The sequence below is a fragment of the Lithobates pipiens genome, unplaced genomic scaffold (assembly GCF_037356315.1).
Source record: "Lithobates pipiens isolate NorthernLeopardFrog02 unplaced genomic scaffold, aLitPip1_a1.2 Scaffold_30, whole genome shotgun sequence".
Lineage (NCBI taxonomy): Eukaryota > Metazoa > Chordata > Amphibia > Anura > Ranidae > Lithobates > Lithobates pipiens.
The window spans coordinates 158,307,538-158,333,633 of record NW_027507791.1 but is presented as its reverse complement, the minus strand read 5'-3'; the positions used below and the strand labels follow the sequence as shown (position 1 = coordinate 158,333,633).

Here is a 26,096-nt window from a genome sequence, read left to right as displayed (position 1 = left end):
TGGTGGTGTTTTTTATTTATTTATTTTTATTTTTTTAGGGGGGGGCTTCCTGTGCTGGTACACAGAAAAGAGGAGGATCGAGGCTGCTCTGTGCAAACCCCCCCTCGCTGTCTGCCATTCGGTCCGGTGCTTACCCCATCTAGGTGGCAGCTCCGGTGTTCTCCAGCTCAGCGGACTCTAACTAGGTGGCAGGCTGTGGGCAGCGGCTCTGGTGTGGTTCCCGCCGTGCGTCTCCTCCTCCTAGGCACAAGGTATCCAATAGGATCACCTGACATTTTGGCCAATCGGGAAACTGGTTTCATGACCTGTTTCCTGATTGGCGGGGAGGAGATTTAGTGTGAAAATATTTGCTATTGTCACACAACTGGGTGGGATCTGGATGCCTTTTAGAGCCTCTGGCTCTAATCACATGCTTTAACCACTTATGGACTGCCTGCCGCAGGTTTACGGTGGCTGTTTGAAGGAGGATAGCGTTGTTATGGCAGCAGCTAGCGGCCATAACCTTTGTATCCTCTTTTTCAGCGGGTGGTCCGCTACAAGATAAAAGTGGTCTCTGCACCGCAAGATCACTTTTATCAGTGGCGGGAGAGGGGCACCCCCCTCCCGCTGCGATCCCGTGCCCTCCGCCGCTTACCGGAGGCGATCGCGTCCTCTTGCTGGCTCAGTATGGAGACGAGTGAGGAAGATGGCCCCCACCCGTCTCCATACAATTTCTGGGCAGAAGTGATTTCAAAATGTCACTTCTGCCCCCAGCTCTTAAAGGGCAATTTATTTTTTATTATTTTTTAAATGACAAAATGATTCTTTTTTTTTTTTTCTATTGCATTTTAGTCTAAATATAAGATCTGAGGTCTTTTTGACCCCAGATCTCATATTTAAGAGGTCCTGTCAGGCTTTGTTCTATTACAAGGGATGTTTAAATTCCTTGTAAGAGGAAAAAAAGTGACATTTATTTATTTATTTTTTAAACGGGGTAAAAATAAAAGGTAAAATAAGGGAAAAACATTTTTTAACGTGCCCCGTCCCGACGAGCTTGTGTGCATACGTGAGTAGCGCCGGCATATGAAAACTGTGTTCAAACCACACACGTGAGGTATCGCAACAATCGGTAGAGCGAGAACAATAATTCTAGCCCTAGACCTCCTCTGTAACTCAAAACATGCAACCTGTAGATTTTTTTTTTTAAACATCTCTAATGGATATTTTAAGGGTAAAAGTTTGTCGCCATTCTACGAGCGGGTGCAATTTTAAGCGTGACATGTTAGTTATCTATTTACTCGGCGTAACATTATCTTTCACAATATTAGAAAAAAAAAATGGGCTAACTTTACTGGTGTCTGTAGACACAGCAGTTTGGGATTTTAAATGAGGCACGGGTGAGCGCCTCCATCCCGGTATTTAGCACAATAAGGAGGGAAAGAGGTGGGACTTTAAATGAAGCGGCTGAAGTGTGAGGGTCAGAAGAAGGTAATTTAATTGAATACATAATATATGATACAAAGTAAATTCATATATATACATACATACATACATGTGCCGTAGTTGGGCACAAAATGTGTTATATGAAGACATCAAGGTGTATGTAAAGACACATAAAGTCAAAAAACATGTATAAACAATAACTAGTATGTAGGGCAACAGCATAGCCTAAAAATGCCTCAAGGCGACATATCCGGTACCTATGTTTGTAATCACATAATGTAAACATAAATGTACTGAATTAATATTAGAAGTAACGTCGGGACGTAGTAAATATCACTGTAGCATCAAGTGTAGCTCTACGCGTTTCGTGGATGTATTCTCCACTCATCAGGAGCAGATGCGACAGATACCTGTAAAATATATGGATATGGTAAACCACACTCTGTATAGAGGGGAATAGGTACAGTACATAAAGTGCTTTCAAAAGAGATTAACTAAGCATATCTACCATCCCCGGCAGCGAACACAGCAAACAGCAACTGGTCCATGGTGCGTCGGAGGCACACATTGCCCCCCCCGGGAGCTGAGGCGGCATATTTGGGTGATGGGTATAGTGAACAGGTGCCTGGGTATGAAGATGAGTTCCATGTGCTAACAGTGCTGGTATATAAATCATCAAATGAACGTATCTAAAACAAAGTATGTATATGAACGTTAAGTAAACATGTAAAAGAAATATAATAAACTAAAAAAGGATTGTGGATGTGTGGGGTGAAAAAATAAATCTACAAAAATTACATGATAATGAGAAATGGTGTATGGGAATGAGAGTGTGTGGAAATAAAATATAGGAAGAGTGTTAGAGCAATGCAAGTGAAAACTAGAGGATGAAGTATAGACAATGTTGGTTGTGATGAGCCTGCAGAGGTATGAAAAAGATGAACAGTGTGGTAAGAGTGTGGGGTGTGAGATGAAGTGAGCCAAAGCAGAGGGAGTGCTAAGTGAGTGTGGTGAGAGGGTAAAAATGTAAAACGAGTGAGTGTATGGGTGAAAAAAATATGATAAAATATGAAGTGATATAACAAAGGAGGGCAAACAAAGACATCAAAATAACAACCAAAGTGAATCCAGGACCAAATTACACCTACCCTGATAGCTGAAAGCCTAGCATCACCCAGTAAGAAATCAACTGGTGTGCAGGAACCATAGGAGGAGACCGGCTGTATCAACAGCCATCCTCAACTGGGAAAGCCCAAATACAAGCCGCCAGCGCCACGTGTGTGAACCAAGGGGGGGGGGAGGGGCGCCAACACTAGAGCAGGTGGAGCCGCCCAGCAATTGGCGCCGACCAAACACCCCCGTCAGGGTCACAGAGGTGGTACCTGCGGCGTCAGCGCGATGACGCGAAAAAAAAAAAAAACCCATGTGACGCGCATGGCGCGCAAACCGTGGCGCCGATGCACGGAGGGACAACCACCCGAACCTCCCGGACATAAAAATGAATGTACAGGGAGGAGGGGGAGGAGCCCACAATGTGCATCGCAGCTCCCATAGGTGAGGGAAAGGGGCCACCAACGCCACCAACGTTACCAGCAGCCAAATGCAGATCACCACCAGAGACATAGACATGCATAATTTAAAAGACATGAGTATTCATGTATAACCATAGGAATTGTACCGGAGATGTCATATTAAATACTTAGTAGACTTGTTGTCAACATACACCAATAGGCCAAGTCCGTTCTTGGCTGTACCCGATGTGCATATCCCTGTAGGGCATATGGACATCTAAAGAATGACCCTAACACATGGATAGCAGGGGAGCACTACTAATCCAAATCTCCAGCCGCTCCCATCCCTGTAACAGTAGACACAGCAGTTTGGGATTTTAAATGAGGCACGGGTGAGCGCCTCCATCCCGGTATTTAGCACAATAAGGAGGGAAAGAGGTGGGACTTTAAATGAAGCGGCTGAAGTGTGAGGGTCAGAAGAAGGTAATTTAATTGAATACATAATATATGATACAAAGTAAATTCATATATATACATACATACATACATGTGCCGTAGTTGGGCACAAAATGTGTTATATGAAGACATCAAGGTGTATGTAAAGACACATAAAGTCAAAAAACATGTATAAACAATAACTAGTATGTAGGGCAACAGCATAGCCTAAAAATGCCTCAAGGCGACATATCCGGTACCTATGTTTGTAATCACATAATGTAAACATAAATGTACTGAATTAATATTAGAAGTAACGTCGGGACGTAGTAAATATCACTGTAGCATCAAGTGTAGCTCTACGCGTTTCGTGGATGTATTCTCCACTCATCAGGAGCAGATGCGACAGATACCTGTAAAATATATGGATATGGTAAACCACACTCTGTATAGAGGGGAATAGGTACAGTACATAAAGTGCTTTCAAAAGAGATTAACTAAGCATATCTACCATCCCCGGCAGCGAACACAGCAAACAGCAACTGGTCCATGGTGCGTCGGAGGCACACATTGCCCCCCCCCGGGAGCTGAGGCGGCATATTTGGGCGATGGGTATAGTGAACAGGTGCCTGGGTATGAAGATGAGTTCCATGTGCTAACAGTGCTGGTATATAAATCATCAAATGAACGTATCTAAAACAAAGTATGTATATGAACGTTAAGTAAACATGTAAAAGAAATATAATAAACTAAAAAAGGATTGTGGATGTGTGGGGTGAAAAAATAAATCTACAAAAATTACATGATAATGAGAAATGGTGTATGGGAATGAGAGTGTGTGGAAATAAAATATAGGAAGAGTGTTAGAGCAATGCAAGTGAAAACTAGAGGATGAAGTATAGACAATGTTGGTTGTGATGAGCCTGCAGAGGTATGAAAAAGATGAACAGTGTGGTAAGAGTGTGGGGTGTGAGATGAAGTGAGCCAAAGCAGAGGGAGTGCTAAGTGAGTGTGGTGAGAGGGTAAAAATGTAAAACGAGTGAGTGTATGGGTGAAAAAAATATGATAAAATATGAAGTGATATAACAAAGGAGGGCAAACAAAGACATCAAAATAACAACCAAAGTGAATCCAGGACCAAATTACACCTACCCTGATAGCTGAAAGCCTAGCATCACCCAGTAAGAAATCAACTGGTGTGCAGGAACCATAGGAGGAGACCGGCTGTATCAACAGCCATCCTCAACTGGGAAAGCCCAAATACAAGCCGCCAGCGCCACGTGTGTGAACCAAGGGGGGGGGGGAGGGGCGCCAACACTAGAGCAGGTGGAGCCGCCCAGCAATTGGCGCCGACCAAACACCCCCGTCAGGGTCACACAGGTGGTACCTGCGGCGTCAGCGCGATGACGCGAAAAAAAAAAAAAAAACCCACGTGACGCGCATGGCGCGCAAACCGTGGCGCCGATGCACGGAGGGACAACCACCCGAACCTCCCGGACATAAAAATGAATGTACAGGGAGGAGGGGGAGGAGCCCACAATGTGCATCGCAGCTCCCATAGGTGAGGGAAAGGGGCCACCAACGCCACCAACGTTACCAGCAGCCAAATGCAGATCACCACCAGAGACATAGACATGCATAATTTAAAAGACATGAGTATTCATGTATAACCATAGGAATTGTACCGGAGATGTCATATTAAATACTTAGTAGACTTGTTGTCAACATACACCAATAGGCCAAGTCCGTTCTTGGCTGTACCCGATGTGCATATCCCTGTAGGGCATATGGACATCTAAAGAATGACCCTAACACATGGATAGCAGGGGAGCACTACTAATCCAAATCTCCAGCCGCTCCCATCCCTGTAACAGTAGACACAGCAGTTTGGGATTTTAAATGAGGCACGGGTGAGCGCCTCCATCCCGGTATTTAGCACAATAAGGAGGGAAAGAGGTGGGACTTTAAATGAAGCGGCTGAAGTGTGAGGGTCAGAAGAAGGTAATTTAATTGAATACATAATATATGATACAAAGTAAATTCATATATATACATACATACATACATGTGCCGTAGTTGGGCACAAAATGTGTTATATGAAGACATCAAGGTGTATGTAAAGACACATAAAGTCAAAAAACATGTATAAACAATAACTAGTATGTAGGGCAACAGCATAGCCTAAAAATGCCTCAAGGCGACATATCCGGTACCTATGTTTGTAATCACATAATGTAAACATAAATGTACTGAATTAATATTAGAAGTAACGTCGGGACGTAGTAAATATCACTGTAGCATCAAGTGTAGCTCTACGCGTTTCGTGGATGTATTCTCCACTCATCAGGAGCAGATGCGACAGATACCTGTAAAATATATGGATATGGTAAACCACACTCTGTATAGAGGGGAATAGGTACAGTACATAAAGTGCTTTCAAAAGAGATTAACTAAGCATATCTACCATCCCCGGCAGCGAACACAGCAAACAGCAACTGGTCCATGGTGCGTCGGAGGCACACATTGCCCCCCCCGGGAGCTGAGGCGGCAAATTTGGGCGATGGGTATAGTGAACAGGTGCCTGGGTATGAAGATGAGTTCCATGTGCTAACAGTGCTGGTATATAAATCATCAAATGAACGTATCTAAAACAAAGTATGTATATGAACGTTAAGTAAACATGTAAAAGAAATATAATAAACTAAAAAAGGATTGTGGATGTGTGGGGTGAAAAAATAAATCTACAAAAATTACATGATAATGAGAAATGTGATATTTACTACGTCCCGACGTTACTTCTAATATTAATTCAGTACATTTATGTTTACATTATGTGATTACAAACATAGGTACCGGATATGTCGCCTTGAGGCATTTTTAGGCTATGCTGTTGCCCTACATACTAGTTATTGTTTATACATGTTTTTTGACTTTATGTGTCTTTACATACACCTTGATGTCTTCATATAACACATTTTGTGCCCAACTACGGCACATGTATGTATGTATGTATATATATGAATTTACTTTGTATCATATATTATGTATTCAATTAAATTACCTTCTTCTGACCCTCACACTTCAGCCGCTTCATTTAAAGTCCCACCTCTTTCCCTCCTTATTGTACTTTACTGGTGTCTTATTTTTTTTTTATTCAAAAAAGTATATTTTTTTCCAAAAAAGTGAGCTTGTAAGACTGCTGCTCAAGTACGGTGTGACAAAGTATTGCAACGGCGCCATTTTATTCTCTAGAGTGTTAGAAAAAAATGTATGTTTGGGTGTTCTAAGTAATTTTCTAGCAAAAAACTGCTTTTAACTTGTAAACAACAAATCTCAGAAAGAGGCTTGGTCCTTTGTGGTTAAACCCCAAACCTAACATGGTGTTGCACCGCCTTTGGTATGCAAGACTGCCTGAATTCTTCTGGGAATTGACAAATATAAGTCTTGGATGGTGGATAATGGAATCTGATACCACTTTTCATGCAAAAATCTGGGTAACAATCCAGTCACTTCCACACCTGCAAATCATGTAGTGTTTTCAGATTTTTGTTCAACCCTTGTTTTTTATATGCTACAGCTGGCAGGAAGTGTGAGGCAACAGAGTCATCTATGTGTCGAAACTTTTCACTACAATGCGGTGAATTACTTGTGTTGTGACCTGAGTAGCAGAATATTAGCTGAATGAGTTGGTAGAGGGACTCACCTGCCAGTCTGAGTTTTCTAAATGTGGGAGTGGCCAACAAATGTAGAGCTAATTCTGAGTTTTAGCTTAGGTTCACATTGGAGCGATTTGTCAAATCGCGTGCCAAGGAATTTCCGGCAATGGCACCATCCGAATTGGTGCAATGCAGCAATTTGCAGCGCTGTACCGATTCCCAAAAGTCGTTTCTGTACTACTTTTGGCGACTTCAGGGTACGATTTCCATAGACATCAACCTACACAAATGTCTCTGTAATCGCCCCCAAAGTTGGGACTGACATGCGGGAATAAAGTTCAGTTGAACTCGCACAATTAAATTCCCGCTATCAGCATGAACCTGGGCTTATTGTTAGAAATTAGATTGTGCACTGAGAAAATGTTTAAAAAAAAAAACTGCCCGGTAATAGATGTTTCAAGGAACATGTGTGTTTTTTTAAGTTTTACCAAAGTGTTAATGTTTTTCTATTCAGGGTGGCATGAATATTGATGCAGACCATGCATAGGCTCATTTAAATAAATTATTTTATATTATTCCATAATTGCACACCTTTTTCTTATTTGTATCTTTCTGCTTTTGTGCATAAGTACGGAAATGCATTTTCTGGGTTTGTAACTTCAAACTGTGTTGCAGCCTATTTTAGGGACAGATCAACAAGCAGAGATGTTCGCCTTAATCCAGTGGATGGAAAAAAAGCGCTGGCCTTTCTTGCATGTAGAAGGGAGAAAGTATTGAAGGAGATTAAACCTGACGGGGAGAGAAAATGGAGCACCTTTTAATTTGGACTGAAGCTGTGAAGAGACACAAATCAACGGTTTTTTTATAGGTGTTAACTTTTCTCTCCCCTCTTTCTCTCTATCTAAAATTTATATACCTATATGAACAAATGAACTCTACTCTATTATTCAGTGAAACTGTGAACTTCTTTTTTTTTTTTTTTTTTCATCTAAAACATTTTTGCAAGGTCCTCATAATTTCATTTCCATTGTTGACTTTCTCTGCACAAATTCAGTTTATCTTGTATATAAAAGTCAGATGCTGATCTCTATGGTTTGATTTACGATTTTCCTAAGAAATTACAGTCTATTGAGTCACATTTTATATGGGCTATCACTTATGTATTTTGGATTTGCTTTTGAAATGATTTGCTTAAATATTTGTCTTATTTAAATGTTTCAGTTTTGCCTCCTATTTGTTACTACTGTCCTAGCATAAATGTAGGTTCTTTGTAGCTATCTGTACAAGAGGCCGTGGTACTAAGCGGAATGAATCATGAAATAATGAATTCTGTAACCTGAACAGCACCAGATTATGACCAGATGGGATTCTAGGCAGGAAAACAATTTAGGTACTTTGCTTCCATTTCCAAATGCACCTTGTTAGCAATTATATTCTGCAGATCACTCTGGAATACAGTGATTGAACACGAAGTTGCATGTTAATTTTTATTTTTTTAAAGCAGGATATGGCTTCCCTACTGTTTTGCCAAATATCATACTATTTAATGTGGGATTTCAACTTTGTGTGAGGTTTTTAAAGCCAAGCTCCCTTCCCCCCCCCCCCTCCCTGAAGGTTCCCCAGCATGTTTTTTGATATATTTAATTTTATACTTACCTTTTAGAAATCCTAGAGCTGGCCATGATTCTGCAGAACTCTTTTACTCCTTGCCGATTCTCCAAGCTGGGTGGTCCATACTGAGGCAGAAAGCAGTTCTAACATAATGATGTCAGCATCACTTTCTGCAACAGTATATTATGATTGAGGGATGGGCTGAGAGCAACTTCATATTGAAGGTGAACATTGTTTTTTCTTATCGTACATCATGGGACACAGAGCCATAGTACTTACTAAATGAGTTTAATAGGCCACCTTCAGATGCTGGACACTGGCACGCCCTAAATTAAAAAGTGCCCTCCCTTTATAACCCATCCCACTGGTGGGAGTACCTCCGTTTTTTTGCCAGTGTCTAAGGTGTTGGAGTGAAGATGTGCTGTGCTGAGCCTCATTGGAGCAATCCTTGCTGGGGCTAGCCATGCTGACCGGATCCATTCAAAGTGTCTCTTTTGGCCGAATTGAATGGTCCCCGGGCCCCCTTACTTGAAGAAATTAGGTTTTGTCTGCGAATGCTTCTTTTAGAGAGCTGGACCCTGGGATCCAGTACTTTTTGGTAGTGAGGCCATAAAGTTTTACTGGCAGGGTGCTGTTGCAGGCCCAGGATAGTGGGTTTCCTCTAGGATCCCCTCCTCCTGAAGGTTTATTGGAACCCACCGTGAAGGGTGAAGATTGGGTCTGTTGGGTTACCACAGAAAACCCTGTGGCGGGAAAAGGTAAGTGGAGTTTTCTAAGAAATGTTCAAAATTTTCTTATGACTGCCTCCTGTAGTGACCACTGGGGGCTATATTGAGCAGCTGTGTGACTCAAGCTTCTCAGAAAGCCACTATGTGATCCAGGATGCAGAAGCTCTTCCTCCGTTTGACAGCGAAGTCCTCTGGTAAGCCTGAAGGGTGGGGGGGGGGGGGGGGTCCTCTCCCCAGCAGACGTCCCATGTGCAGCCTTTTTTCTAAGCTTTGAGGAAAAATATATGTTTTATGTGCATTCTAGACTGGAGCTAAGCATAGCAGGTCCCCGTCCATTGCTCAGGACCCTCATTCTGAGGAGCAAGGCGCAAGAGAAGATGATTTGCTTTCTAAAGACCAGGAAGAGGCTAACATCTGTGTCTGAGGAACCTGATACAGAAATATCAGATCCGCAGGAAAGATTGTGGTCTCTAACTGGGTTGGTCCGCTCTACTTTTTCACTGCCAGCAGTGCAGTCAGTTGATCATCCCATGACTGGTTTGGGTTCACTAAAGCCTCCCCAATCTGATCATTCTTTTCCCATCCATACGTGGTTAAGGAAGCTTATGTATTCTGAATGGGAGCACCCAGATAAACTATTTTTCCCTCCAAAAAAGTTTTCTATACTTTATCCTATTGAGGAAGACTTTTATAAAAAATGGGGGATTCCAGCAATTGATGCTGCTATGTCCTCTGTAAATAAAAACCTGACTTGTCCAGTTGACAATGCTCAGATGTTAAAGGATCCAACAGATAAGAAGTTGGAATTCCTTTTTAAGAACTATATTTCTCTCGCAGGTTCTGTCTTTCAACCTGCTCTGGCAGTGATCAGAGTATCTCAGTCCCTAATTGACCAATTTACGGATGTACTCCGTTATTCCTGATCAGCAGGCCCAGGATTTGGCTGGTATTTCAGAAGCGTTGTGTTTCACAGACGCTATGAGAGATTCTATTCTCCAGGCCTAACGGCTTATGCTGGGGCTGGTACACGTGTGTAGAAGCCTATGGTTGAAAAATTGGTCAGCCGAAGCGCCATGCAAAAAGCTCTTGGCCAGTTTCTCATTTCATGGTGGACGATTGTTCGGAGATGATCTGGATAAGTATATCCAAAGAATTTCAAATGGGAAAAGTTCCCTTTTCCCTGTCAAGGAAAAGTTTAAACATTTTACTTTTAAACATACTACTACTTCAGTGCCAAGAGCAGCTGCCTCCAGGCAGTCTCAACGGTATCCACCATCAAATTCTAGAGGTAAACCTCTCGGTCAGTCCCAGGGCCAAAAGAGGACCTGGGGGAGGAAGCCCACAAAACAAAATATTAAAGCCTTCTTATGAAGGGACACCCCCCGCTCACTTGGGTGGGGGGAAGGCTTCTGCAGTTTTCAAGAGCCTGGCAAGAACATTGTCAAGACAGATGGGTGGCCTCCTCAATTTCTCTAGGTTACAAAGGAAAGTTCCGAGAGTTCCCGTATCCTCGTTTTCTCAGATCAAACATTCCCAGAGATCCAGTGAAAAAAGTATTTCTAGTTCTGGATCATCTCTTATCTGGGGTGATATCAGAGGTTCCTTTGGAAGAGCGAGGTTTGGGTTTTTATTCAAACCTGTTCATAGTTCCAAAACCAAACGGGAATGTCAGACCCATTTTAGATCTCAAACATCTAAACAGTTTTTTAAACATCCGTTCCTTTCGCATGGAGTCAATCCAATCAGAATTCTCTTTCCTGCAGGGGGGAGAACTTCTGGCATCGATCGACATCAAGGATGCTTATCTCCATGTGCCAATTTTCTCCGACGGAATTATCCTGTCAGGATTCAATCTGACAATGCCACAGCAGTGGCCTACATCAATCATCAAGGTAGCACGAGGAGTGGTGCGACCCAGAGAGAGGTGAATCATATTCATTCTTGGGCAGAAAGCAATATTCCTTGCCTATCAGCAATTTTCATTCCAGGGATAGAGAATTGGCAGGCGGACTACCAACAATTGTTCCCCGGAGAATGGTCCCTTCATCCCGACATCTTTCTGTCAGTATGCCAAAAATGGGGGGGTTCCAGACGTTGATCTGTTCACGTGCAGGTTCAACAACAAGATCGACAACTTTGTGTCAAGGACAAGGGATCCGATGGCATGCGGAACAGATGCCTTGGTCTTTCCTTGGGATCAGTTCTCACTGATCTATGCGTTCCCTCCTGTTCTGCTGCTGCTTCCATGGCTTCTTCGCAGGATCAGGCAAGAAGGGAAGGAGATGATTCTTGTGGCCCAGGAGATCTTGGTTTGCCGAGATAATAAAAATTGCGGTAGGGAACCCCTGGACCCTACCACCGGTATTCCATCGTACCTTACAAATGCCAAATTTAACGGTTTGGCTATTGAGACCCACATTCTAAGTACCGTGTGCTGTCAACTTCAGTCGTTTCTACTATGGTTAATGCTAGGAAGCCGGCCTCCAGAATCATATTATAGTCTGGAAGGCATATGTCTGCTGGTGTGAATTGTCATAGGTAGGATCCTTGAATTCTTACAAATGGGATTAGAGATGAAACTGGCCTTGAGTACTATCAAAGGCCAGGTGTCGGCCTTATCAGTATTTTTTCAATGACCGCTTGCTTCACATTCTCAGGTTCGTAACTTTATTCACGGGTAACAGATTAATCCCCCAGGTATATCCCCACTTGAACCCTTGGGCCTTAAATCTAGTTCTATCGGCTTTACAAATGCAGCCTTTTGAGCCTATTTGAGATATTCCCTTGGTCCTCTTGACAAGGAAATTTTTTTTTTTGTTGCAATATCTTCTGCTAGAAGAGTATCGGAGTTGGCTGCTCTTTGTCTACCTCTTTTCAAGGTTGTATTACGATCGCATCCTAAATTCCTATCGAAAGTGGTATCAGGTTTTCATTTAAACCAAGATAATGTTCTGTCTTCATTTTTTTTTTGCAGAGCCTCATTCTGTGAAGGAAAAATCACTACATTCTCTTGATGTGGTGAGAGCAGTCAAGGTCTATTTGAAATTGACCGCTCAGATTCGTAAAACAGATGTTTTATTTGAGTTGCCAGATGGTCCTAAAAGAGGACAGGCAACATCAAAATCTACTATTTCTAAATGGATTTGTCAAGTGATTGTTTAAGCTTATGGTTTAAAGAGGAAAATTCCTCCTTTTTATATTAAAGCGCACTCCACCAAGGCTGTTGGTGCTTATTGGGCAGTGCATCACCAAGCCTCCTTGGCTCAGATCTGCAAGGCCGCAACTTGGTCTTCGGTTCGCACATTTACCAAATTCTATCAAGTGTGAGAGATCATGAGGATAGCGCCTTTGGACACAGTGTACTGCAGGCTGCAGTATGAGTTCCCTGGTCTCTTGGTGCCCTACTTTTGTTTTCTCCCTCCCTTCAGTTGGCATTGCCATGGGGCATCCCACGTAGTAAGTACTATGGCTCTGTGTCCCGTGATGTACGATAAGAAAATAGAATTTTTAAAACGGCTTACCTGTAAAATCCTTTAGATGCAGTTGGTGACATCACCGATGCATGTGCTCTGAAGGAACACCATACCAGTGCTGTAAACATTGACATCATCACTGGCTCAGCCATTCACGTTGCCGAAGCTTGCGAATCTAGAAGAAAGACTGGGTAAAGATGGAAGCGCATATAGCGGTGACAGAGAGCTGCTGGAAGGCATTGTTTTCAGGCAACTCTGTCATAATGTGCTAGTATGCATTCCATACTAGCACATTATGGCTTAAACTGCCCGGTGCCTATTATTTTTTTTTCCTTTTGCGGTTTACTACTGCTTTAGGATTCTCTTGGGCAGTTTGAGGAATGTTAATTCACGGCCACTAAACAGTCAAATCATTTTCTTAGTTTCCCCAAAAATTTATATTCTGGAAATTAAAAAAAGGAAAACCAACTTTTCAACTATTAAAGAAAACTTTAGTAGGTATTTATTGCAATTTTACCTAAAGCCCAAATTTTTATTTATTTTTTGTTATTGATGTCTCCCAGGTGTAAAAGCAAAAATAGGATTTATAAAAAGGCTTATCTGTAGAATCCTTTTCTTTAAGGTACATCACGGGACACAGAGGTCACTCCCTTCTTTTGGTATACACGTGCATTGCAAAACTGAGGTACTCCCACCAGTAGGAAGGGTTATATAAGGAGGGCACTTTTTAATTTACGGCGTGCCAGTGTCCAGCACCTGAAGGTGGCCTATTAAACCCACATAGTACGTACTATGGCTCTGTGTCCCGTGATGTACCTCAAAGAAAAGGATTTTACAGATAAACTGTTTTAAAAATCCTATTTTTTCTTTTACACCTGGGAGACCACAATAACAAAAAAGAAAAAAAAATTGAGCTTTAGGCAAAATTGCAATAAATACCTACCAAAGTTTTCTTCAATTATTTTTTAATTTTCAGAATAATAATTTTATGGGGAAACTAAGAAATTTATGTTGACTGTTTAGTGGCCGTTACCGTATATACTCGAGTATAGGCCGACCCGAATATAAGCCGAGGCCCCCAATTTACCCCCAAAAAAACTGGCAAACTTATTGACTCGTGTATAAGCCGAGGGTGAGACATGCCTGTCCATCCCTGTGTGTGTGTCCGTCCATCCCTGTGTGTCCGTCCATCCCTGTGTGTCCGTCCATCCATCCCTGTGTGTGTGTGTGTCCATCCATCCATCCATCCCTGTGTGTGTGTGTGTCCATCCATCCATCCCTGTGTGTGTGTGTGTCCATCCATCCATCCATCCCTGTGTGTGTGTGTCTCCATCCATCCACCCATCCCTGTGTGTGTGTGTGTCTCCATCCATCCATCCATCCCTGTGTGTGTGTGTATCCATCCATCCCTGTGTGTGTGTGTCTCCATCCATCCATCCCTGTGTGTGTGTGTCCATGTGTGTGTGTGTGTGTGTGTGTGTGTGTGTGTGTGTGTGTGTCCAGCCTACCTGTGTCCCGAGCCTGTGTCCCGAGCCTCCGTCCCGTGCCTTGCCTCCTTGCCTCCGTCCCGTGCCGTGCCTTGCCTCCGTCCCGTGTCGTGCCTTGCCTCCGTGCCGTGCCTTGCCTTGCCTCCGTCCCGTGCCTTGCCAGGATCGCCGCTCTTCGTCGGCGCCTCGGCGGCCATTGTAAAATTCAAAAGCCGCGCCTCCGCCTTCGCCTGTGATAGGCGGAACACTGAATTTCCCAGCAGCCTGTGTTCCGCCTATCACGGACATCGTCTCATCCTCGTCCGTAGTACGAGGATGAGACGATGTCCGTGATAGGCGGAACACAGGCTGCTGGGAAATTCAGTGTTCCGCCTATCACAGGCGAAGGCGGAGCCGGAGGCGCGGCTTTTGAATTATAGAATGGCCGCTGTCTGTCTGCTCGACACGCTGATCGAGCAGGCAGACAGCGATGACTCGAGTATAAGCCGAGGGGGGCACTTTCAGCCTCAAAAAAGAGGCTGAAAATCTCGGCTTATACTCGAGTATATACGGTAATTAACATTCCTCATCAAACTGCCCAAGAGAATCCTAAAGTGGTAGTAAACCACATAAGAAAAAAATAAAATAGGCGCCGGGCAGTTAAGCCATAATGTGCTAGTATGCATTGCATACTAGCACAATATGACAGACTTGCCTGAAAACAACGCCTTCCAGCAGCACAATGTCAACGCTGTAGGCGCTTCCATCTTTACCCAGTCTTTCTTCCAGGTTCGCAAGATTCAGCGATGTGAATGGCTGAGCCAGCAATGACGTCAAGGTTTACAGAACTGGTATGCCGTTCCTTCAGAGCGCATGCGTCGGTGACGTCACCAACTGCATCTAAATTAAATATCCCCTAAACGGTGCACATTTAGGAGATATTTACTGTACATATAGGTATGCCTTATTATGGACTTGCCTATAGGTAAAAATCATACGCGGGAGTTTATGCCCGCTTTAAACTACACTCCCTTTTGTAGCTATTTGCACACAGCTCCTATCTGTGAAACTGTTCTGTTACTGCCTTGCTGTGCATTTTATAAAGAGGACAACACTTTATAAAAAAAATCATAAGTTTAAACTTTTGAAAAATTGCAAATATTAATTTCACAGTCTATGCTATTGATCTGAGCAAAGTATTTATTAAAACAAGTAAAAACCTTATATATCCTTAAAAAACACGTAAAAAGATTTAGGTAGTGAAGCCACAGAATTATTTAGTTAAAGCGTGTTAAACCCAAAATAATACATTTATTATATTGCAGCTTACCAATTCCTCAGCAGGCTTTCAAGAAGTGCTATAGCCTGCTAGCTAGATGTTTGTTCAAAAGTGGCAATCAACACTCCCATTAGGATCTTTTTTCAACATTTCCAAACTGGAGTTGAATGGTACTTTAAAAGCCTCAACAAAGCTTGCTGAAAACTCTGTAAATCATTTTTCAAAGCATGCAGTTTATACTGTTCTCATACAAGTTCAAGCCGCCTGTGTGAAACAGGCCTAACTGAAAAAAGATCAAATATCATGTTTGTTATATATATATATATATATATATATATATATATATATATATATATATACATACACAATCTATCTCATAAATATTGCTGTGTGGTTACAAGATTTTTATGGACACGAACAACCAATACATTTATTAGCACCATATCCCAAAATTAGATAGACAAATGGAAGAAGTGGGGACTTTATAGGTGTGAATCAATAAAGAAATATCTACTATAATATATGAAAAAAAAATTTTTTATTTTGAATAAAAATAAAAATAATAATAAAATTTTTTTATTTTGAATAAAAATAAAAATAATAATAAAAATAATTCAAATTTAAAAAACAAGGACCAAAGGAATGGAGATATAGTACAAGCAAATGCAGTCAATTACAACATTAGCGACACAGCAAGAGATGATGCACTTCCCAACATGTTTCGCCCATATGGCAGGCTTCCTCAGGGGATGCTGGTCACTTGCACAATTCAATGCCTTCTATCAAAAGACACAAACAATTAAACAAATTAGATTGCTTCAAATTATATACACAATCATTTACAATCGATAAAAATCTTACGTGTATGCGTTTGCCCTATTCAAAGCACCACTGCTTACATATATCTCTTACAAGGGGAGCCCAAATACTTCCGGGATAGCTAGATGTTTAGGCTGCATCAAGGCAAAAAGCATGCACTACAGATGACTATAGGTGGTAAAAAGACCAACTTAAAAAGAAAAATGATAATAATGCCCCTTAGTGTCTGAAGGAAGGATGAAATAAATATTCCTCCTGACCTAGTGGATAATAACAACATGGAGTGTAAATAAAGAGTTAAACTTAGAGGCAGGCTTAGCAGCAAACTTAATATCGTGGGCCAAAAAAACTCCCAATGTTCTGATCCTTTGTAAGGTATCTAGTGAATACAATAAGGCAACACTAAAAAGTCTGCTGAGTTCTGCCAAAAGGCAAGAAAGCATATATATACATAAGTGAAAGGATCTTTACAAGCATAACAGACTCCGTTACATATATACTTTCTTATATATTATATTATACTGTCCTTCAAAATAAAATTATTATTTTTTATATATATATATATGATAGTTGCTATTTCTTTGATTCACACCTATAAAGTCCCCACTTCTTCCATTTGTTTACTATTGCTGTGTGGTGTTTTTATTGACTGTGTATTTGTCTGACCAGGGCAAAAGTTGCTTCATAAACCTCCATGCTAACTCACCTGTGTTGGAAGGCACAGGCAATGGCTCACAATCTTCTCCTGCTGTGGCATGCCTACTCCTCCACCATATATTTTACTTACATTTTTTCTGCAGCATGCCCGACAAAAGGGGCAGGGAATGACCAGATTGATAATGGATAGGAAGCTCATGCAAATTATGCAGTCCTTTGCCTGCACAATTTTTGCAACTCCTGCGCGATATTTTGGCAGAAAAGGGCTGAACTCTGCTCCCTATCTTCAATAGTTTTTTGGGACTTTGCTACCTGCTCCAGATGGTTTAAAGCTTGCTGACGTACTACAATACCCAGAAAGACCAAACATTTTAGCAATTGGTATATAAAAAAACAAATATTTATAAACTATAAAAATGGTATATAAAATAAAATGTTTTACAGGTTCCCTTTAAAGCATGCATGATAGCAGACAGCATCAGTTTATTTTAGCGGTGCTTTTCCAGCCGCTAGCGGAGCGATATTTACCCAAAAAAGGGTAAAAACTCCAGTTTTACAGTGCTTTTTAAGGCGCTTTTGAAGCGCTGCCTAGTCACTGCAGTGTGCAGGGCATTTTGGGAGCACTAACTATAACTCTCCCAACCCACCCCAAAGATGCTGCTTGCAGGACTTATAACAATGTCCCACAAGGGAACCACCCCAGTGTGAAAAGACACACTGCAATGAATGGTGGTTTTCAGGCACTTTGCAGAGGCTCTTTTTAGCGCTAATCCACCTGAAACCCGCCCCAGTGTGAAAACAGTCTTAAAGTTTCTGCCAACAGAAAAATTTAAAACTTTTCCAAGATACAGAACTGTCGTGTTCCAACTGGTCATGTGTTGTTATTTCTCTTTTCCTTTTCACCGGCATCAATAGTTGGGAGTTTAACTGTGAGCCCAGGCTGCACTATGACCCACTTTTAGAAGATTTGTCGCAAACAACCTGGTCTCACAGGAACTGCTGCCTTGAATGATACTAGGCATCATTAAACTTGAAAATTGGGTAGTGGATGATGCAAAGGACAGTGAGTATATGTAGAGGGTGAGACTTTTTGTTAAAATATGTTGTTCCACGTAGGTGAAAACTCCATTATTCACTGGGGCCTTTTAGTCCATGCCAACTACTCATCTGGGGCCTTTTAGTCCATGCCAACTACTCATCTGGGACTTTTTTTTTTCTTTTAGGCTATACCAACTACTCCTGATTGAATGTATATATTTATACAAATACACATATGTTACTGTCTGAGATATCATACAAACCAAGGTTTATTACAAAAGCAAAAGATAGCCAAAGAAATGATTGTAACTAATCTGTCAAATTTGTGGAAATTTATACGTATGCATAAACTCTATTTGTATTCCATTTCTTGACGTGCATTAAGAGTGCTATTTGAGCTAAAGCAGCTCTATTTGTATTCAGAATCCATGTTTACAAATAAGCTTTTGGCATGGATTTGTTTTTAATTTTATGCTTTAACCACTTCCCTACTGGCCACAGTATATATACATTATGATAGGGAAGCAGTTATACTAAGATCATGGATGAGGCTACGACCATGATCCTGGTATACATTTTCAGGGCTGACGATACTCTTTTATGTTAGGCTTCATGTACACCGCGGCTCCTAAACTTGAGTTTTTTTGCCAAAGCTCTTAAACACAACTCCATAAAAGTCCATGTACACAAAGGCTTTTAGGATCTTTTGGGAGCTGCTGCGGTAAGGGGAGGTTCAACCTCCCTCTCCTGAATGCAGAAGAATTGCGTTCAGGAGAGGAACATTTTGACCACCTGCTGCAAATCGCAGTGCTATTTTGCCGCGTTTTACATTTTCCCTCTGTCAAATTAAGCTATGTGTACATGAAGCTTTAAAAGTACTCCAAGCGGCTTTTACAGGTGGTGGAAGGAGGTCACATCCCCCTTCTGTTGCTGCTTTTACCGGGCTCTCCCGAGCGATTGAGAAGCCCAGTAACAATGCATCCAGCTCTGACCTCACAGTGAGAGGAACTGAAGCTGTTTTTCCCACTGTGCAATTCTAGAACCTGGAAGCAACAACTATTTTGTCACTCCTGGCTTCGGCTCTTTGTTTCCTGGCCAGATAGCGGCCAGTGAAACAGCCGATTAGACTGTGTGTCAGATTGCCTGCATTGGAGCCCAAAGGACAGATCTAATAGAACCCCCATCTCTCCATAAAGAGTATTTGTCATTGCTATTGCTATATCTTTACATTCCTTTTGACAGCAATAAGTGTTTAAATTATTTTTCTCTTATAGTCACCGACCGACACAGCTCCTCTCATAACCATTGGGTTGTTCTACCCTATTACTAGGAGATACTAGGCATTAGTCACTCAGAACTCTTCGTTCCACCCAGGGGGTGGTCCCTTGGGCAACAACCCTCTACCCTGCCATGCAGTCATCCATTTTATTTTGCCCAGTGAAGAAGGACCTAGGAACCCTGCGGGCCCATCGATCCGTGCTTTTTTATGCAGAAGCGTGACTTTTTGCGGAAGATGATTGATCCTGTGATTGATCATGTGACCTACTATCAACAGCCGGCTGGGTGATAGGCTGGATACTCTTATCCTTGGAGTCTCCCCAGTCCGGCCATTGAGCGTGTGGCCTGCCGAGTGCGTAGCTGCGGCTTGCATAACGAAAACTCAGCTCCAGGCGGGATGGGTAAGCTTTTATGCTCCGGGGCATACATATGACCGGGCTACTAATGTCTCCGTCACAGTATGCCGGGGCTGAGAAGCTGGGCATTCCCTGGGAGGTCGATTCTGGGGTCCCTCACCTCCCTCTCTTCTCTCCCCTGATGTTCTGTACAGCGCTGTGTTCACTGCCATTGTTTTCTCCCTGTACCTCATGGAGCTGTTTCGGCGGCCATTTTAGGTGTGAGCAAAGGCAGCATGCTCTCCTGGGCTTCAGCATTGTTCCTCTGCACCTGGGAGCCAACAGGGACTACAGGCACTAGCTGGATAGCACAGAACTCCTCAGGGTGGTGAGTCCGGCGGGAAAGAGCCCCTCAGCCAGCGGCAATAAGGAGGGTAGGACTGTCATTGTCCTAAGTCCCCTTTGGGTGGCAGACAGGGTAGGGTCAGCATGGCTTCAGAAACTGGTGTTTCTTCCCCTGAAATCCAGGCAATTGCAATCAGGTCACCTGCAGACTGCGTAGTGCCCATGGACACCCTGACGGCGGTCTTCAATTCATTTGTTACCAAAATGGAGGCGGTGCGTGGGAAGAAGGGTGCAATAAAGCGGCCCTTCCCCCCCCCCCCCCCCCCGTCCTCTAGGGAGGGCTCTGACGCAGACTCCGGGTCCTGCTAAGGCTGGTGACCCCTCCTCTGTCTTGTCAGATGACGCTGACCAGGACCGTTCGTACAGTGAGGATGAGTCCGGGTCTGTGCACGACAAAGCGCTTGTTGGAGCATTTATCACAGCTGTGCGTGATACCCTGAAGATTCAGGAGCCAGCAGATCCCTCTGCTGAGGTAGCGGTCCCTTTTGTGTCCCGCAAGCCAGCACGTTCACCTAAGGTGTTCTCATATCTGACTTATTTTACAAGGAATGGGGTTGCCCACCTTTTAGGTCCCCAAATACATGGCGGTGCGTTACCCTTTTCAAAAAATGGTCGGCTCCTCCGGTCGTGGACCCCCCAGTATCCAGGTTAAATAAACCACGATCCCAGTAGAGGGGACTCCTGCATTCAAGGATCCCATGAACAGGAAGGCAGTGGCTCGTCCCTTTTTTATGGTTGTGGGGTCAGCCATGCGACCAGTACTGGCATCCGCATTTGTGTCGCAGACACTGAGTGGACAAAACTTTTGCACCGCGAATTGGGAGAGCAACAGGCTTCTCCTGTCTGCGTGGAACTAGCAGACCAACTAGTGCAAGGCCTTAAGGTACATCTGTGACGCGTCCTTCAGTGTCAGCTGTGGTGCTGCAGCACCTGACTTGGCTAAAATGCTGGTCTGCTGACCAGGCATCCAAAAAAGCCCTGACGGATCTTCCCTTCCTTGGCGACAGGCTCTTTGGATGACATTAAAAATGCCACCGGTGGTAAGAGTATCTTACTCCCATAGGCCAGGAAAGCTAAGGAGCCACGCCGTAGGCAAGGGCCCTCCTTTTTCTGCTCGCAAACGGCTTTTGTCCACCCAGAGCTTTGACAAAACGTCCCCAGGACACGCACGGACGGACAAAAACGTCCCTTGAACTGCTAGCCTAACAAGCCTGCGAATAAAAGTGCTACCGCATGAAGGTTTGCCCCCACCTATGCCCCCCACCCATGTGGGGGGTCGCCTTCGGGAGTTTGCAGCCCGGTGGTCCTCTCGGCTATCTGACCAATGGGTCTGCGATCTGATTTCCTCAGGCTACAAGATAGTTTCTCTCTTGGCCGCCAAACAGATTCTTCCCCTCCAGCATACCTGTATCCCCGACTCGCCGGGAGGCCCTCTTGGGGGCAGTAAGGGACCTGCTGAGTCGCGGGGTGGTTGTACCGGTTCCGGATTCAGAACGTTTCCAGGGATTCTACTTAAATCTGTTTGTAATTCCCAAGAAGGAAGGGGTACGTCCAACCTTGGACCTAAAAGCCCTCAATCACTTTGTAAAAGTGCAGAGGTTCAGAATGGAATCAGTTCGCTCAGTAGTCGCTGCACTGTATCAAGGGGACTCCCTGGCGTCCTTAGACATCTAGAATGCGTACCTGCACATACCCATATGCCTTCGGCATCAAAAGTTTCTGCAATTTGCAGTAGGGGAAGCCCACTACCAGTTTGTGGCTCTTCCTTTTTGTTTGGCATCAGCCCCCCGAGTCTTTACCAAGGTATTGGCTCCAGTTTTGGCATTGCTGCGGCAACGCGAGATCGTGATCATGGGTTACCTAGACGATCTCCTCCTGAGGGCATCTTCCGCCTCAGAATTGGAAGATGGATGTGGCGATAACCATGCAGACCCTGCAAAAATTTGGGTGGCTGTTTAACCTAAAGAAGTCGGTGATTGTACCGCCCAGCGTCTGGAGTACCTAGGCTTGCTGCTGGACTACATGGAAGCGAGAGTGTTTCTCCCTTCAGACAAACTGCAGAGACTCAGATCCGCGGTAAAACTGCTGATGAACCGCAAGTGGTCGTCGCTCCGCTTCTGCATGCGAGTCCTGGGGCTCATGGTAGCCTCCTTCGAGGCAGTACCATATGCCCAGTTCCACACCAGAGTCCTGCAGAAGGAGATTTTGACAAAATGGAACAAATCTCATATGTCCCTGGATTGACTGATCCAGGTGAGCCAGTCAGTCAGAGATTCACTGATATAGTGGCTGAGGTCCGGGAAGTCGTTCCTACCTCTGAAGTGGACAGTGATCACAACGGACGCCAGCCTATCCAGCTGGGGTGGAGTGATGGGGGTTCAGTCGGCTCAGGACCTCTGGTTGGCGGAAGAATCTAAGTTGCCGATCAATCTGCTCAAGCTAAGAGCGATCAGCCTGTGCCTCTCCACATGGTCGATGAGACTACAGGGGCGTCCGATCAGGATCCAGTCAGACAACGCCACGGCTGAGGCATAAGTCAATCACCAAGGGGCAACAAGAAGCTCAGCCGCCACTCGGGAGGTCGCTCACATACTTCGGTGGGCAGAGCAACACGTACCGGCCCTGTTGGCCATTTACATCCTGGGAGTGGAGAACTGGCAGGCGGACTATCTGAGTCGCCAGATCTTGGACCCAGGAAAATGGGTGTTGCATCCGGAGATATTCAGGCTACTGTGCTTGAGGTGGGGCACACCAGAAGTGGATCTTCTGGCCTCCCGTCTCAATTGGAATGTGCCAAGATTCGTGTCCAGAACAAGAGATCTGTGGGCAGACACATCAGACGCGCTGGTGGCTCCATGGCGTCAGTGCCAGCTGATCTACGCCTTTCCTCCACTAAAACTGTTACCACGTCTGCTTCGCAGAGTGGAAGTCGAGGAGATCCCAGTAATACTGATTGCTCCAGATTGACCTCGGCGTCCCTGGTACGCAGACTTAGTGCGCCTGGTGGCGAACGCCCCATGGCTACTGCCGTTATGAGAGGACATTCTGTCTCAAGGTCCGATTCTCCATCCTGCTTTACCAATGCTGGCTTTAACAGCATGGCTATTGAGTGCCAGGTGTTGAGGAACCGGGGTCTATCGGACTCGGTGATCCCAACTATGTTGAGGGCGCGGAAATCTTCTTCTCGGAAGATATATCATCGTACCTGGAAGGCCTACAGCTCCATGTGTGAGGAGAAAGGATGGTATCCACGCTCCTTTTCCATATCCAGGATCCTGCTGTTTCTTCAGCAAGGAGTAGACCAGAAATTGGTGTTAAGCACCATTAAGGGGCAAATTTCAGCCTTGGCTGTTTCTTTTCAGCGACCCCTGGCGTCTCATTCATTAGTGAGTACCTTTGTTCAGGGGGTGCGACATGTAGTCCCTCCGGTGCATCCACCGTTACCCCCGTGGGATTTGAACCTGGTGTTATCGGCGCTTCAAAAAAACGGCGTTGGAAAGTATGAGGGAGGTTGACTCGTTCCCAGAAAATTTCTAGTTGCCATCACATTGGCCAGGAGGGTTTCGGAACTGGCGGCTTTGTCCTGCAAGTCGCCTTATCTGGCTATCCACAAGGATAAGGTGGTGGTGTGTCCGCAACCGTCTTTTCTGCCGAAAGTGGTCTCGGCTTTTTTTATATCAATGAGGACATGTGTTACCATCTCTGTGTCCTAAGCCAAAACAATGTAAGGAGGTGGCCCTTCACGCTCTGGATGTGGTTCGGGCTCTTAAGGTGTATTTGTCTGCCACTGCTCCATTTCGGAAGACTCATTGTTTCGGTGACTGGTCCCAAGAAAGGCATGGCGGTCTCGTCGGCCACCATTTCCAGGTGTATCAGACAGATTGTAGTGCAAGCCTCTACCTTGAAGGGGCAGGTGCCCTCCTTTCCGGTCACTCCACAAGGGACCGACACCAAGCACCTGTCGCGCAGGTGTGTAAAACGGTGACCTTGTCGTCTGTTCACACCTTTACCAAGTACTACAAGGTAGACGTCAGTGCATCGGCTGATGCCTGTCTTGGCCACAAAGTTTTGCAGGCGGCCGTATAGTTGCAATTGGATATGCAATATATTTTCTTTTTTCCTGTTGGATAAAAACGCAATATCGTTAAGTTAATGCGCTGTTGCATTACATTCCGCAGTTTTTGGTGTGGTTGTGGGTAATCACTCCTGTTGAGGTTACCCTGGTTTTGTAATGGATTTTTCCACGCACTGTTGTTTTTTGTGGGTAAAGTTTCACTAGTTCCCACTTGCTATGGTGGATGAAGTTTCTATGCTGTTTTCCCACCCCTCGTTTGGCACTGCTTGGGGACGTCCCAATGGCTAAGAGAGGAGCTGTGTTGGTTGGTGAATATAAGAGAAAATAGGATTTTTTTTTGTACTCACTGTAAAATCATTTTCTCTGTAATTCACCGACCGACACAGCACCCGCCCCTCCTTTTTCTCTTTACGTTATACTGCTTATTGACGTACTGATGACTGCATGGCAGGCTGGAGGGTTGTTGCCCAAGGGACCGCCCCCTGGGCGGAACTAAAGAGTTCTGAATGTTATATTACAACTAATGTCTAGGAGGATTCTCCTAGTGATGGGCATAACAACCCAATGGCTAAGAGGAGCTGTGTCTGTCTGTGAATTACAGAGAAAAGGTTTTTATGGTGAGTACAAAAAATACTATTTTTGCTGCGCTTTCTGGTTGCCTGACTCTCAGCAAGCACCTGTGAAACATGTGACCTAAGAACGCAATTGGTGCATTTTAGATGCATTTCCCATTGATTTCAACTGGAGTTGCATTTTAGGGGGCACGTTTGAAATGGCACATAGGATGCAGTATGCAGAAAATGCAGTGCACTGGTGGAAAGAGTTCCATACAATTCAAAGAGAAATCTTTTTATTGTGTTTTTCTTGTTCTTTTTAAGCAGGACAAAAGTTCATCAGTGTGAAAGGGCCCCTAATCCGCAACATTCTTCTGCTACAAAGAGCAGTGTACACATTGCAGTAGTCCATAGTACACAGCCATAGGCCTTCCCTCATCTGGCTACCAAAATGAAATTGGTAGCTGGGCATTACTGCATTTTAAATAGATTTATAACTTGACCTTCCTTTTGGAAAATTCTGGTTGCCTAGCTGTTGATTCAGTCATTTCGGTACTTTTTAGTCAGTGACTTTGAAGACTCATGGTCCAACATGTATAATGTTTTTGGCTTGTGGACTTATTTTCTAATGAAGTCATCCTTGGCCATCTTCTATCTTCTTTTTTTTTTTAAAGTTTGGACATGATCATTTTCTTATTTATTTTTTATCTTGTATTTGATTGCTTCTGAGATAAGACACTTAGACCATAGAATCAGTCAAATGAATGAATATACAAATAAAGTAATATACTCTGCCTCATCCAATAGAAACATTACAGTTTGCATGCCATACACATCAGAACATTTATGCACAGAATGTCAGCTGTACATTTTATTGACGTTTAAGATGATGCCTTTTAGTTGCCAGTGTGATAGAGTTTTTAACAGATAGGAAGGTTGAGTAGGCCAAATAAAGGTTAGTTTTTTTTTCCCCTTATTTTTTTTTTTTTGGACAAGGACACTTTTACACCTCTGCATGTGCGTTCTTACTGCAGGTGACATGCACATGGATAGGCAAAGTGGTGGTGGTATGTGTGTACACCCTGTTCCAAATGATCCCAATTATATTTTTCTCATTTACCTAAATAATTGATGTAAACAACAGTCAACATAATTCTCATGTTATCAACTATTAAGAGTACAATTCAAATTTTATTGAACAAACCTCCTAATGATAAGCTTTTTTTCCAAAATAAAAAAACTTGCAATGCACGTTCCAAATTACTCACAGTAAGTTTCAAAACACTTTATAGGTTGTAAAGAACTGAAAATTTACATTTGTGGTGTTTGCAGCATATTTACTGAAATCAAAAGC

General features: G+C 43.7%; 1 protein-coding gene across 13 annotated transcripts in view; it reads left to right on the top strand.

The window, feature by feature from the left end:
* The window catches only part of MTA1 (metastasis associated 1), a 635,520-nt gene that overhangs the window by 369,592 nt on the left and 239,832 nt on the right, over positions 1-26,096 (top strand). For 2 of the 13 annotated variants that reach the window (XM_077465026.1, XM_077465024.1), the window contains exon 17: positions 7,700-8,237. The exons of the other annotated variants lie outside the window; for them this stretch is intronic. In XM_077465026.1, the coding sequence (XP_077321152.1) occupies positions 7,700-7,845 (146 nt within the window). In that variant the 3' untranslated portion in view covers positions 7,846-8,237. Of the gene's footprint in view, positions 1-7,699; positions 8,238-26,096 lie in introns of those variants that run through there. 13 annotated transcript variants of the gene reach the window in all.